At 39.7% G+C, this 13,969-nt stretch overlaps 1 protein-coding gene across 2 annotated transcripts in view; it reads left to right on the top strand.

The window, feature by feature from the left end:
* The window catches only part of prex1 (phosphatidylinositol-3,4,5-trisphosphate-dependent Rac exchange factor 1), a 145,463-nt gene that overhangs the window by 52,527 nt on the left and 78,967 nt on the right, over window positions 1–13,969 (top strand). Inside the window, exons 4-8 of one of the 2 annotated variants that reach the window (XM_069179353.1) lie at window positions 2,021–2,125; window positions 4,606–4,707; window positions 7,050–7,211; window positions 12,039–12,172; window positions 12,914–13,029. In XM_069179353.1, the coding sequence (XP_069035454.1) occupies window positions 2,021–2,125; window positions 4,606–4,707; window positions 7,050–7,211; window positions 12,039–12,172; window positions 12,914–13,029 (619 nt within the window). Of the gene's footprint in view, window positions 1–2,020; window positions 2,126–4,605; window positions 4,708–7,049; window positions 7,212–12,038; window positions 12,173–12,910; window positions 13,030–13,969 lie in introns of both variants that reach the window. The other variant, XM_069179352.1, reaches the window with a different exon arrangement.

Raw genomic sequence — 13,969 nt, 5'->3', positions numbered from 1 at the left:
TCATATCTCTGTGTTTTAAGTCCTACACTTAGTTTTTCACTGCTGCCCGTTAGTACAACATCTGAAGCCTGAAACTGTTGGTCTTTGTAACAAAGTCACAAGCACTGAAGAGTGCCATTGTCCTAAATAAAATACCTTATATCTTCCCCCACACACAAATGAATGATGTCTAATAAAGACAATCTGCAAACACTGTGGAAATATTCTAACGACCTGCAATTCAAATTGTGCGTTTTCATTACTTTGTATCTCTTAATAAATAGTAAAAATGTAGCAGAAAAAATGTAGCAAAACAGGTCAATACTGAAAATACTGAAAACACTTGATGCAAAAATGTCTTAATTGTGGAAAAGTGATCAATTTTAGTTAAACCAGTCATAACTAAAGGTCATAATAAAACAGCAAAAATGTACGTTTGAATTGACTGTTATGCTAAATCAAGAAGTGTTTTTTACAGAGAGTTTTTTACAAAAATGATTGCGCATGTGTGTGTATATTTAGAGCTGTAATTATCTTAAGTATGATAACTGTTATAGCTGAGATGGTTATTATGGTGGTGTCATACCCTACATTAAGTTATAAAGCTTCATTTTATCATACAGACAGGGCTGGATATATCAGTGTTGGATTCATATGGATCTGCACTTGGGAAAAGTATTTTCTTATCTGTTAATTTAAACAGCTTGATCTGGTGCTCTTTTAATTTTTAATGGACCTTGGTTTAGGACATATGTCAGGACAGATGTTCCAGCAGAAAGATAAAGCAGGAAGTGCTTTATCTTTCACATGTGAAAGCTCTTCCTCGTGAAATGCTTCTTATCCTTGGACAGTGTTTATTACAGAAACACAGAGAAATATTTTGCTATTGTGTGAACGTGAGATAATGGAATATTGCACTGAACCTAATGTAACTGATTCTTTGATACTTTCCAGTGCCAAATGTCTAACGCATTTGATACACTGTAGTGTATCGCGTGATACAGATGAATGGATATTAGTCTATTCAATTATTCTACAGTTTAGTTTGCTAAATATCATTCTGGTAAAATCTGATTCAGAACAGATTCAAACATGTGCTACCTGACATGTATGCTCTGAAACATTTTTAATTTATTATCTCTCTCTTGATGGCTGTTAATTTTCATTTTAGATTAAAATTGCATTCAGAATGTAAAATATAGAATCTTTCAGGAATTAGCAAGGTATAGTTATTGTTTTTTCTTCAGAAAAATGAATTATAGAATTCACACTCCTTGACAACAAATCTGATTTTAAGAGACATTAAATGAGAGCATTTTTTTTGGAAAATACATCAAGCACCGACCATAGCTACTATTTCTTCCAGTCCTGGGATCCGAGGTCACCCATTATCGTTCTTTTCATCACCACTTTACAGTTTACCCATCTTTTTGTTTTCTCTGAACAGCATAATGCCCAGTTATTGTAAAGTGCTTCACAGTGATTCCTTGCATTCATCTCAATAATCTAGTATTGATTGTTCACAGGGTTTAGCTTCACTTTGCTCTAAAGTACGGTCTTGCAGGATTTCAGATCTGTTTTGCCACAATATAAAGTGTGATGGCTCTGTGAGTTGTTCCCTATTTTCAGATGTCCCACAGCAGAATCTTATATATTTCATATCTGTCGAGGGTCCAGAAATCTGATATAATCAATATGTTTCACTTCTGCACTGAGAATCTGTGTCTAACTTTGATTTGGCTACTTCTTCTTCTAAAGAGAGGTCTGTGGTGGAGGTTAATTGGTTTGCAATTAATTCTGAAAACGTGGACTTACCATTTGTGTCCTATAGTCTAATTTAGCCTTTTCTTAAGGAGAAAATACATTTGATAACCCATAACTAGAAGTCCAGTCTATATAAACATCTTTCATCTAATCATGCTATTTATTTGAACTTTGTGTTTAAGCTGTGTTTCTTTAGAGTGGTTTCTTGAGAAGTGACACACAGACTGAAGAGTGTCACAAAGACCTGACAGTGACCTTAATCTCCTTCTTGTTACAGAAAGACCGCTTTTGTGTCTATGAAGAGTACTGCAGTAACCATGAAAAAGCCTTACGGCTCCTAATGGAGCTCAATAAGGTTCCAGAAGTCAGAACCTTCCTGCTGGTAAGTTTTTTTTTTCCATTTCAGTCTTATTTTATTCACTCTTTTTTTCAGTCGACGTTTTCGTTTTGTTTCCCACTGTCATGTTGGGGGAAAAAGCCGATGCACTCTAAGAGACCCAGTTTGGCCGTGATTAGATTATTCAGTTATCGTGCCGGCAGGGGTGAGGGTGGTATTGACTGGGGCGATTTAGCACCTTGAGCTGAAGCTTGGCTGTCTGAATCCTTGGGGTGTGGAAAGAAATCAAGGAAACCCATTCAGTTCTTCACAGCGGAGAGAAATTCTTCACTCCTCAGGCTTTGTTTATTGGTGCTGATCAAATGCAGTAAGCACGTTTCCTCTGTGTCATAGTCTGCGTAACACGGAAGATAACGTGCGCTGGAATATACACAAATTAAGAGCCTTGGATTTTGGTTTAGATGATATGCTTCAAAAATGATGAAACCTGAAAAATAAAGTGGTCCATTCTTTCACATCAACTAGACATCTGCAGTAATAAAACTGAAATCTGGAGAGTGTATGAAGAGGTCCTATGGTCTTTTGAAGGACTTCAGATATTTCTGTAATGGATATTCATGATACCTGGACAGCTTTTCAATAGGTCTGTTCATCATAATAGGCTGTCTTCTTGGGATGTGCCGGGGGCTTCCACAAGTGAAGATTTTGAAATTGGCCTATGTGCACTTCCTGGCAAAATGTTGTGTGAATGAAAAATTGTTCTTCCGTGCTGCTTCTCTGTCTCGACGATCGCAACTTCAGAATTGACATTAACTCTTCCATCAGATGGACATCATTTCATGATTTTCCTTACAATTGAGAGTGGAATATGGCAATGCAGTGCTGAACTAGGTGTTCTTTGATGTGGCTGGATTCTTGCTCAGGAATTATGTGTTCAAGTGGGTGCTTGCTGCTTTTCGGGCAACAACAGCAAGAGACTTGTGAGGTGCAGCTCCTTTTTCGACACCAGGTTTACTGTCTTTGCAGGGTATGGAGGAGTCTAGTGTGTGTGTTGCACATTTCACATTACATCCATGTGAACACTACAAGTGCATCATGGCAAAGTGCTGCAGTAACATGCAGTGTATTTCTAAAAATATTAGAACCCCTTTTTGGTCTCTGTCAGCTGCAATTTGTGGACAACTGCAAAAGTAATATTTTTGTGTCTGTAAAATGTTTGGGTTAATATTGAGATGTTTTCCAGATTGTACCGCTTTGGCAGTTTTACTACCCCAAGTAAAATAAACTCATGCAGATCTTGCAGTACTGAAACCTCAGTACTCGATAGCAATAGCTTTAATTTAGAGGCCTTGCCCAGAACTATAAGGTGTCAGGTATTAAAATACCTGAAATCATTTTGACATTTTCACATGCTGTGGCTCAGTTTTTTTTAAAGAAATTAAAACACTCCAGTCTTTACACTTTCTCTCATTAATGAACGAACACGACAGAACCATTGTCGTAGCTTAAGAGTCCCCAGCCCTGCGTGTTTGGTATTAAAATGCGATGGCTAGTTCATCTTAAATGTGGCAGGAAATGCTATATTAAGCTATCTGCAGCTTCACTTGATGTACTTATGTTTTTGTTCAAAAGGTATATCCAGTTTAGAAAAACAAGAAGTGGTTAAATATTGACCGACATGAATGCCATGTTGAAATTCATGATCTCAAACAGGAAATCCAGAGCTCTGACTTCCATCAGAAGGCTTTAAATGAGCTGACAGACACTATAGGTCTGAATGCAGATATATTTCTCCCTTTTCTGCTACAGCTGTATAACTGCTAGTATTTAGCAGTTAAGATGTGATATTTAATCAGATTTCAATCAAATGAATAATTGTTCTTCAAACCGTTTGGGGGGAAAACAGAAAAACGCTTACAGTTCACTTTTACTTTAGGTACAGTTTATGTTTGCATTGAGGCATTATCTGAACTCAGTCTACAAACATGAAATAAGTAATATCAATGTTTTTTTCAGTGATGTATTACTGATGTAACACATTATGATATATTACTGATGTATTGCATTTCTGGGTGCAATTTGAAGATAAAATTCCAATTTTTTGTGAAGATAGTTCAAGATTGACAAATGCAAGCAAGATGCTGTCTTGCATAATATAAGAGAAAGAAATGAAAAGAGATACTGTGTCCAGATCTTTTCTATGGACATTCAGTTCTACAGAGCCCCCCCTTTCCCTATCAGTCCCATCAGGCAAGATCAGATGTGGATTCCCTACTAGACTGAAGGGCTTTTTGTCCCTCATGTCCTTGACGGCCTCCAACTGTGTGTGTAAACACTAGTTCATTATGGAAATGGTCATCACGCAATGCACTGGCATACACATGTGTGAGATGTGCCTGTCAAAGGAGCTGTCATAAATTACTGAAACAAAAGCAACTCCAGCAGACTGGATTACCCAACCAAGGACGCATCCAAGCTGGACAGTTAAGGCCGTCTGAGGTGCTAAATGTTTTCTTTCTTTCCAGCACTGCATGCTGTTGGGGGGGAAGAAGACGACTGATATCCCACTGGAAGGATACCTGCTGACACCCATCCAGAGAATCTGCAAATACCCTCTCCTGTTGAAGGCAAGGCCATAAGAACACCGGTTACAACGTCTTGCACATTTGGTGGTCACTGGTAGTTTATCAATCCAGCAATCGTTGTACAGGAATTCCAGGGATCTAACTTCAACAACATCCCCATAACCTGTTTCGTAAGGCTTCCTGAGCTCACTACTAAAAACACACCCTCTTCATTTCCGGTCCTAGTTCGTCCTGTGGCTGTTCTTTTGATTGGCTTTGTCTGTAACTTTCAGTTTAAATGCTTTTTATTATGTTGTCCTGTAGTCTCCTATGTTCTAGAGGTAGGAGCTGTCCCTGTCTCTGCTCAGGCTGTCCCACCGTCTGCCTGTTCTTGAGGTTGTCCACTCTCCTGGTTTACCCACCCCACTTAACAAAACCCTGACAGACACTGCGACTGCAATACACAGACCTCCATAGCTGAGTGCCATTGTAAAGACTAAAATTTCCATAAATGTTTGCTCAACAGAAGAATAAAAAGGTGGAAAGTCTGAAGTTTTCCCCTGAGTTGTTCTGTTCTGCAAAAATTCCCAGAAGTTTGCAATTGCGATTTTCACACAAAGAACGAGCTTTGCTCCAGTGACAAGGAGCTGTCTGTATCTTCATTGTCAGAAATGTGCAACATTGCACTGCGTGAAGGTACGTCGCCTTCTTCCTGCCTCTTGAAGTGTATTTAAAAGGGGTTTTCTTTTCTCTGTTCCTTTTTCGTTTTCTGTTTCCCAATCTCTGTGTGGAAGAGACAGCACAATGTTTCAAAGTGAAACCTGAAAACCTGCAAATCTAGTATCTGGTTGTTTTACACCCTGAGCTGGAATTAATTCAGTGGTTAAGATTGTTTTGTCTGCAACAGTGAGGATAACAAACTACAAACACCAGTAGAACTGCTTGTTGCTAATCATCATATTAATCAAAAGCAAACGCCGCGGTTCAGTATAGTGAGGATAAAGATGACTCTGAGAGACTTTCATGTTTACTTAGGCTTGAAACTCAAACATGTTGAGCTGCTAAAGATGAAACCCTCCCATTTGGAAGGCGTTTTTTGGGACAGGACAGGAAGTTGACGTTACACACCGCTGACCGTCCCTGTGCCAGATAGTTAGGTCTGTGACCAGCCATTGTCAACGTCCATTCTTTCCACACACATTTCCAGCTTTATTTATCATAACACAGTAGTGACAGATAAATAAGAGAATAAGAGTCTTCTTTCCGGTTTACATCAGACACCCCATTAATGTTCACAACCCATCTCTAAACCTAACAAGCATTTTAAGATTAAACATAGCAGAAAAAAAGTTATAATTAGGGTTAGCTACCTTCATTCACTGTGAGGCAACACCTGGACTAAGAAAAGCACTGGGACAGCCCAGGAGCTCAGTATTGGAATACTTTTAACCAGATTTAACCAGTCCTTCACCTCGGTTTAAAGTGAAATTCTGACTCAAAAGCTTAGTTTGCATTCAAGTAAAGGCTTTTAGAGGCCTGCGACCTGAGGCCTGAGTTTTAAAAATGTCATCTGTTCCGCTCAATTTTTTGTCTGCCTTGATTATTCCATCTCTCACCTTGACAACACATCCGCGATACTCAAAAGTTTGTTGAAATTTTCTTGTGGTGGACCTCATTTTTTTTTAACTGGTTGCAAAAATGTGAGGACGTTCAAAGTTATCAATACATATTTCTTCAGCGGCTTTGATTTCTCCCTTTTCTTCTTTAATCAAAACACTATTTGTATTCTAAAAACAAACTAGCTTATGTTTCAGTTGCCAAAACTGATAGTCAGAGGTGCAATACAGAAGCCATTTGCTACTCTTCAAGACCTTGACTGTGAGAGAGATATGATTTCAGAATATTATCAAGAAAACTCCGGAAATGGACTAGTATTACGAGGTGTTTTAAGATTTGGCATCACTCACTGTAACATTCCTCAGACTCTTTAAACTTCCTGATCTAAAACAGAAGAAAAGTCCATACAGATCAGAATGGTGTAAGGGCAGACAACAAACTCACTGTCATTGTGTGCCTGTTCTCTTGTATGTTGTCATTCAGAATCTTGGCTTTCCTGTTTGTGTGCCCATGGTTATGGGGATTTCTGGTCTCAGCCTATTGAACTAGATCCCAAACTTTACTGCTGTTTGGATACTTATCCCTGTACTTTGTATTACATGAGTTTTGCCCATCTCTTCCACCCTTTAGTCACAAATCAACTCTTAATATCGTGAACAAGGAGATTTTTGTATAAAACCAGAGTAGGGGGCTTGGGATGGAGGCGTTCAGATGGCCGTTTCGAAACGGACCGCCCCGCTCCAGAGTTCCTCTCAGCCCCCCCTGCGCTTGTCCGCTTGCCCCCTCAGGAGCTGCTGAAGAGGACCCCGAAGAGTCACGCAGATCACCCGGCGGTGGAGCAGGCGCTGCAGGCCATGAAGACGGTCTGCTCTGACATCAACGAGACCAAGAGACAGATGGAAAAGCTGGAAGCTTTGGAGCAGCTCCAGTCGCACATCGAGGGATGGGAGGTGAGTGGTTCATTATTGCCAGTCTGTGACCGTCTTGTGAGATGACACTGCTGTTGTGGTTTTACAGCAAACCTAGACTGCCCCAAAACGTGCTCAGTTCTGTTATGCATCCATGTGGGTCCTCATGCCCCAGTATAGCATTCAGGCGCACTATGGCTGCCGTTGCATCATCCACGTGGATGCTGCACATTGGTTGTGGCAGAGGGGATCCTCATTACCTGAATGCGCTTTGAGTGGAGTGTCCAGAAAAGCGCTATAAAAGTGTAAGCAATTATAATTATTATTATTATGCAGATTAGGGACTCCCAATATTTAGAATGTGTGGATTACATTCATCCTCCCATTTTGTTTTCGAAATTTAAGTTTTTTCTAGTTATAAGAGCAATGCTAGCTTAGCGACTGATACTGATTAAATGTTTTGCTGTCACTAAGATTGTTTAATTGACAGAAGTAATCTTGCTTTTTGAAGGGTGGCAAACAGCATTTAAGGAAGAGAGAGTGCGCTGTTCTGTTGAGACGTTTTTAGCGGACACGTTCGGATGAATAAGGAAATGAAAATGCTTATAAAAAAGGAAGTGTTCTGGTTTTTCACTGCTTATTCATGTGCTGTTGTGTGCTCAGTCCAAGAAATAATGTTGAAAAACATATTAAACCTGACATTCAGGTTTATTGTATCCTAATGTCATTTTTAGGTTTGTTATTTAATGTAAGTAGTTACAACATCATAAATAAGGTAAAAAGCCCTTACAATAAGTCAGTATCAAAACTATTTATATTGTTCTCCATAGTTCTTACCAACACATACAGTATAAATATAACTTGTTATAAATGATTAATTCAAGTAAGTGATTAATGTATTCCGTCTCAAAATGTTATTAGTGGGAAGGAAGTGAGGATTAAAGTCTAATGAGTAAATACTAATGACAAGGACAATGACTGAAATTCCTCTACCTTGTGTAGTTCAATGTCAAAACAGCAAGTACTGGCAGGCAGTGATGTCTGGAGGTATATCCTCTCACACCTTTTGTTAAAAATCTGTGCTGTATACTGTATATTTAAAGTATTCAAGCAGGAAGAGTAAAACAATGTGTGCAATTGCAAAGAGAGCCAGGCATTCCCCTGTCACTCAGGGTAATTCTGCTAGCTACTTCAGGACCCCTGGCTTCATTTTAGAAAGAACAACTGATCGCGATTTAAAGATGATAAAAGTTTGACTTGCAGTATGTGTCATTAAAGGAACTTGGCCTTTTCAAAGTTCAGGCAAAGTTCTCTACCTCTTTTTTTTGCTACATTTAATACACTGGTGGCTATTTCCAGCAGCACATTAAAGACTTAAAATTACAGATGTGTGAAGATGTGTGTAGATTATGCATTTACTTAAAATGATAGCCTGCTCTTTTCTCCTCTAACTACAGCCACTGTTACTCAAGGCTTTACGCCGATATTAGCATTAGCAAAAAAAAAATAAAAACAGCTATTGAACACTTGAGAAATCAGAATAATTTTTATTAACGCGGTATACTGTCATCCCACCACACCGCACCTTGATTATAAAAAAAATGGTCTTGCTATATCTTTCACTTAGCCATCATTGATTTTGTTAAATAATTGGAGAAACTTACGTCAGAAACTGAGAGACAGGAATAAACAAGTGAATTGATTCAAATAATAGGTCACAATATTCCATCTCCCGTTCATTAAAACCACTGATTACGTACGCACGGAAGAGTCTCTCTCACTAATGCAACACAAATGGCCAATTCCAGTTTTGTGCTCCTCTGTAATGAATTGACTTGTTCGGAGACACAAACAGGGAGAAATCATTATTTCTGCATTGATTGACCTGTGCAGTTACATGAGGTATGGGTGCTCTGTAAAAGTGGACAAAAAGTACTGAACAGTTATTAAATTATTGTAATGTAGAGCTCCTTCTGGATGGTGATTAATACAGTTTTATTGGCGAACACTTGGTGCTTATTTGCTCTTTTGAACAAATTCATTCCAAATGGCCGCCAACATCCAGAGTTTCCGTCCCCCAGGAGATAACCGTTTTGAATGGCTTCATTGTCCCCTGCATTGTCCATGAGGACTCATCTCAGCATTTTCAGCCACACTCCATAGATGCCATTTTGCTGAATCTGGGCTCTAAATAATCTGTGCATGTTGAGTGGTCAAGGCTTGAGGCAGGGCAGTTGACTGTTGGAAAATGATCCCAAACATTAATGTAACTTCTGAAAATACGAAAGCAAGCAATTTAAGGATTATCCCACAATCTAATCGCTGGAGTGATTAGATTACTGTCTTTTTCCTCTTGCCAATACCCTATTTAAAGACATATTTTAGCATGATCATTTTTTTTTTGTGTTGGCTAAAGTATTTGAAGAAGCTGCCAGTGTTTGGAGCAAGTTGTGTATTCTCATGTGATATTTTCGCTCTGAAAGCAAGGATTAATCAGAAACGATGGCTGTGCAAAGCACCATGGGTTGGTACAAGTCAGGAAAAACAAGGTGGCACAGGAAAAGAAATTCATGCATAAAGGAACAAGCCAGAGCCTGTGACACTGCCGAAAAACCAAGAAACCTGTGATTGCACTGGGCTGGACATAGTAGGAAGAGCAAATCAGTGTGGATAAGTGGATCAGTGTTGGGCCCAGGAAATTCTGAATGGTAACTCATGGACTCAGACCAGCAGCAAGGCTACTCACAACATTGGATCATGGAGGGAAATTGTCTAAGGGTGTAACAGGGGTGGAAAGAGTAGCAGACCGAACTCTATGGACAGAGTCTGGGTAGGCCAATATCCAGAAGCAGATGGTTCCAGTGCTCTGCTACTGCTGCTGTTAGCTGAACTAAAATATCATGTGTATGAGCTTCTGATACAAGCTCATACATGTGATATTTTAGTTCATTTAGGAAATTGCCTTTCATGGTTTAAGATGGTGTATTATCATTTGTCCCTTTATTGTGTTGTATAAACATTTTCTTTAATGTTGATGTTCCATCTCAAACCTTCTGTGTTTCCCAATACTACTCTTATGCTCATTAATTTAGAAAAATAATGAGTTAAAGATGGGTGTATTTAAGGTGAAGCTTTATGGGCTTGCAGGTTTTCTGCAGTAACACACTTCAGAGGACAGGCAGGCAGTAGGTGAATCCAGAAGTGTGTGGATTTCGGTTTCAGATCTTGGTGTCTTTTTTACAGTATAGTGCCCCCATCACTACACTGGGGCATTAGGACCCACACAGACCACAGGGTGAGCGCCTCCTACTGGTCTCACTAACACCACTTCCAACAGCAAACTTAGTTTTTCCCAGGAGGTTTCTCATCCAGTACTGGCCAGGCTCATAACTGCTGAGCCTCAGTAGTTTGCCAGTTGTGAGTTTCAGAGTGATATAGCTGCTGGCAGATTTCCCAATATGCAATATGAATTATAAATTATGCAGCAGTTTAAAAGGAAACATCTTTTGGAATGGGATCAATGTTTTCTGGAAAATAAATCCCATGCAAAATACTGAATGTTAATAATGCAGAGCTAAAATAGATTGGAGAATACCACTGAATGTGCTTTCACTAAAGACTTTAGATTTTCCTTGTTAAGACAGCCAGGATGTACAGAAAAAAAAAGAATCTGAGACCAGGATAATATAACCCAATAACTGACGCAATTATGTTTTTAATTCGTCTTCAAACCTTGCAGATTGCATGTTTTTTTCTTTTCAGGTTTTATCCGAAACAGATGAACTCAAAGTCAATTAGTTTGTAATGCAGATTTATTACTTTGATATTTAAATAAGGAAATAAATGATGAAGCACATTTTCATTCTGTATAGAATTTATCTTGTTTCTCCAGTTTGGACCAGTTTTCTTTTTATTGAGCTGATACACTGAATTGTCACACGATAATGAAAAGCTTACCTCTCGTATAAAAGTTTAGTATTGCTTTAAGGAAGATGAAAGGAAATAGAATGTCTTTTCAAGTGTCCACGTTAGGAAGGAAGACTCGTTAAAAAAGTTTTCCCTTTTCTTAATATAAATCTGTGTATATATTGGCATTGAAGTGTGACATTGTAGAGCCCTAATGGGTTTTAAAACTTCTCATCTAATCTCCTCCTGAAGTGGGCTGTGAAAAAGCCCGACTGAACCCAATACTTCTGAAAGGTCACAGGGCTGTTCATCTGAAATTGATCCAGCAGCTCTTTTGAAAGCCCTCAGTTTAAGAAAAAAATGAGATGTTTTTGTCTTCCCTGTGTGCTAATTGGGCTGCTGCGTTAGCAATAATAAAAGCCCCTTACGTAAATAAAAATGTTAAAATATCACAGTAATAAGGTCCCGAAAGCAGGGATGTGTATGAGTAAACTGTAAGCATCTTAAATGTATTTTTGTACTCAGATTAAAACACCCCCCACATACACCTCCAAATGTAACTGTAAAGGCTTTGAATCACTGTGCTCATGAGTAATAAGGTCAGAAAGTGCACAGGCTCATGTTGAAGTGTTTTAAGAGGTGCTTCCTAACTTTCTAAACCTGTTTTAAAAGTAAAACTTTTTGGCACGAGCTGAAAAATACATATCAGTCAGAAAAAATCAGAAGCCAGAACAAGCAAAAGGAATACATGTTCACTGACCTCACTGGTTCATTCTCCTTTTTTTAAGCCTTCACAGAGAAGAAGGGAGCCCATATACATTTTGTGATCTGTGCGTCACAGAGCAAGCAAGAACTGCAAAAAAAAAAGCAGTTTCAATCAAGCTGTGAAAAGGCTGAACATATACAGATTCTAACCTAGTAATTTGAGTTTCATTTAGAATATTTATCCCTCTGTTTTTACAGGGCACCAATCTGACTGACATTTGTACAGAGTTGCTTCTCTACGGCAGTTTACTTAAGATATCAGCTGGGAACATCCAAGAGAGAGTCTTCTTCCTGTTTGATAACCTCCTGGTGTACTGCAAGCGGAAATCCAGGTATGCAATTCCTTTTTTTGCCTCACAACTGAAGCACAGGTATCCTTTAAGACACAGGTAACATTTGTGTCACAGCTGCCTGACTCGATGCCAGGACAAAATCCATTAAGAGGTGATACTTGAATGGATTTTCCTGCAATCCCTTCATGTCAGATCTGTGCAGAAGCCATAGGGGTTACCATGCACTTGCTCCTCAGTGTGTGGGAACTGTGTGTGTGTTGGGGCTACAGCAGCATGATAATGGAATAGACTTCCTTCCTCTAAGGGAAACAGATGACAGGTGGAGGCCTGCTCCTTCGAAATGCTCACAAGGCAGCACATGTTAGCTGTAATTCAGAAAGAGCCGCTGCCTTCTGATGGAAATTAATCTCTTCTAACAGAGCAAACTGCAATCAGTGCAGTCAGTGGACCTAAGAAAGGTAGATGTCCTTTATTCATGCAAAATCAACATCCTCCTTGCTTGAAAGAATAATTTGATTTAAGGGCACATTTTTCAGATCCCGATTTAGTTGTTTTGTTGTGTGGGCTAATCAGATGTTTTTTCGTGCAGCTGTATTTGTGCAGCTCTATTGGAAAGCTTTAGTCTAAGTAAAATGAACTAAGCAAATTCAATTTTTCCTCATGCATCACAGCCAATACACAGATTGGCCACCTAGACTGCTTACAGGTGGGGGCTCAGCTAGTGTGCAGGAGGGCCCTGTGTGTGCTCTGGTGCCGATGATCTCTGCTGTTTTTTAGCAGAGTGGCGGGGAAGAAATCTACAAAAAGGACCAAGTCGATCAATGGCCCCCTGTATGTCTTCAGGGGCAGGATCAACACTGAGGTGATGGAGGTGGAGAACGTCGAGGATGGAACAGGTGGGTGTCGGCAGTTAGGAGACATTGCGTGTTATTAAAAAGGGACAAAGTCAAAGCCTCCTACTCTCTCTCCATGTGCCGGGGCTCGTGAGTGGCTGAAGGCTTAATTAAGAAAAAAGATTTACTGTATCTGCACGTGGCGGGTTGTAAGGATGCCAGCATGGAGGATTCTCATTTATTCTGACAAATTAATTGGCTAAAGCCAATGAAAATGGAGATACTTGTGTAGGTTGTGTGTAATACAGGAAATCAGGAACACATTGTATGAATTTGGCAGCACCTGTTGTGCAACCTAATATATAGGTATTGATGATGCTGAAAAAGCAGGTGGAGGTTCCTAGGCTCTGGAGTTGCATCCTTTTTGCCTTTTAATAGTGCGGTATTGTTGCCCAACACTTCTGTTCTTGGTACCCTCATATCTTTAATGAAAACACCAAAGAAACAAGCAGCCTAAGTGACAAAAACAACTTTTTTAGAATTATCTGTACTATTCTTGAGCCCTAGCAGTAATGTATTTTTGCCTGCAAGAATGTGTGAACCATGTGCAGCTGTTTTCTTCTGTTTTGCCTTTGGCACTGCGTGTGTGTGTGTGTGGTGTTAAGCATGTTTTGAGAGGATGTGGTGTCTTCTGCTCTCATCGCCCTGTTTGCTCTGTCACACCAGCCCCAGCACATGGGGGGTAGGTGGGGGGAGGGGCTCAAACCGCAGAGAACAACACCCCAGAAAGCTGGCTGTGTTGCGAAAACAGAGCGATGCGATAAGCCGCTCGTGCTTTTGGGGGGAGCTCATTCTGTCATATGCCACAGATTTGTGATTTCACCTTCAAAACCAGGCTCAGCGTTCGACTACTGTGCCTTGGCTGCCAGCTGCTTTGTGTGCATCTAGATAAACAGTTTTTTTGGTGTTTCCTGAACTCACTTTAAAAACAGAGACGGTAGCT

Source organism: Lepisosteus oculatus, chromosome 16, assembly GCF_040954835.1.
Source record: "Lepisosteus oculatus isolate fLepOcu1 chromosome 16, fLepOcu1.hap2, whole genome shotgun sequence".
Lineage (NCBI taxonomy): Eukaryota > Metazoa > Chordata > Actinopteri > Semionotiformes > Lepisosteidae > Lepisosteus > Lepisosteus oculatus.
This window is presented reverse-complemented; position numbering and strand designations above follow the sequence as displayed.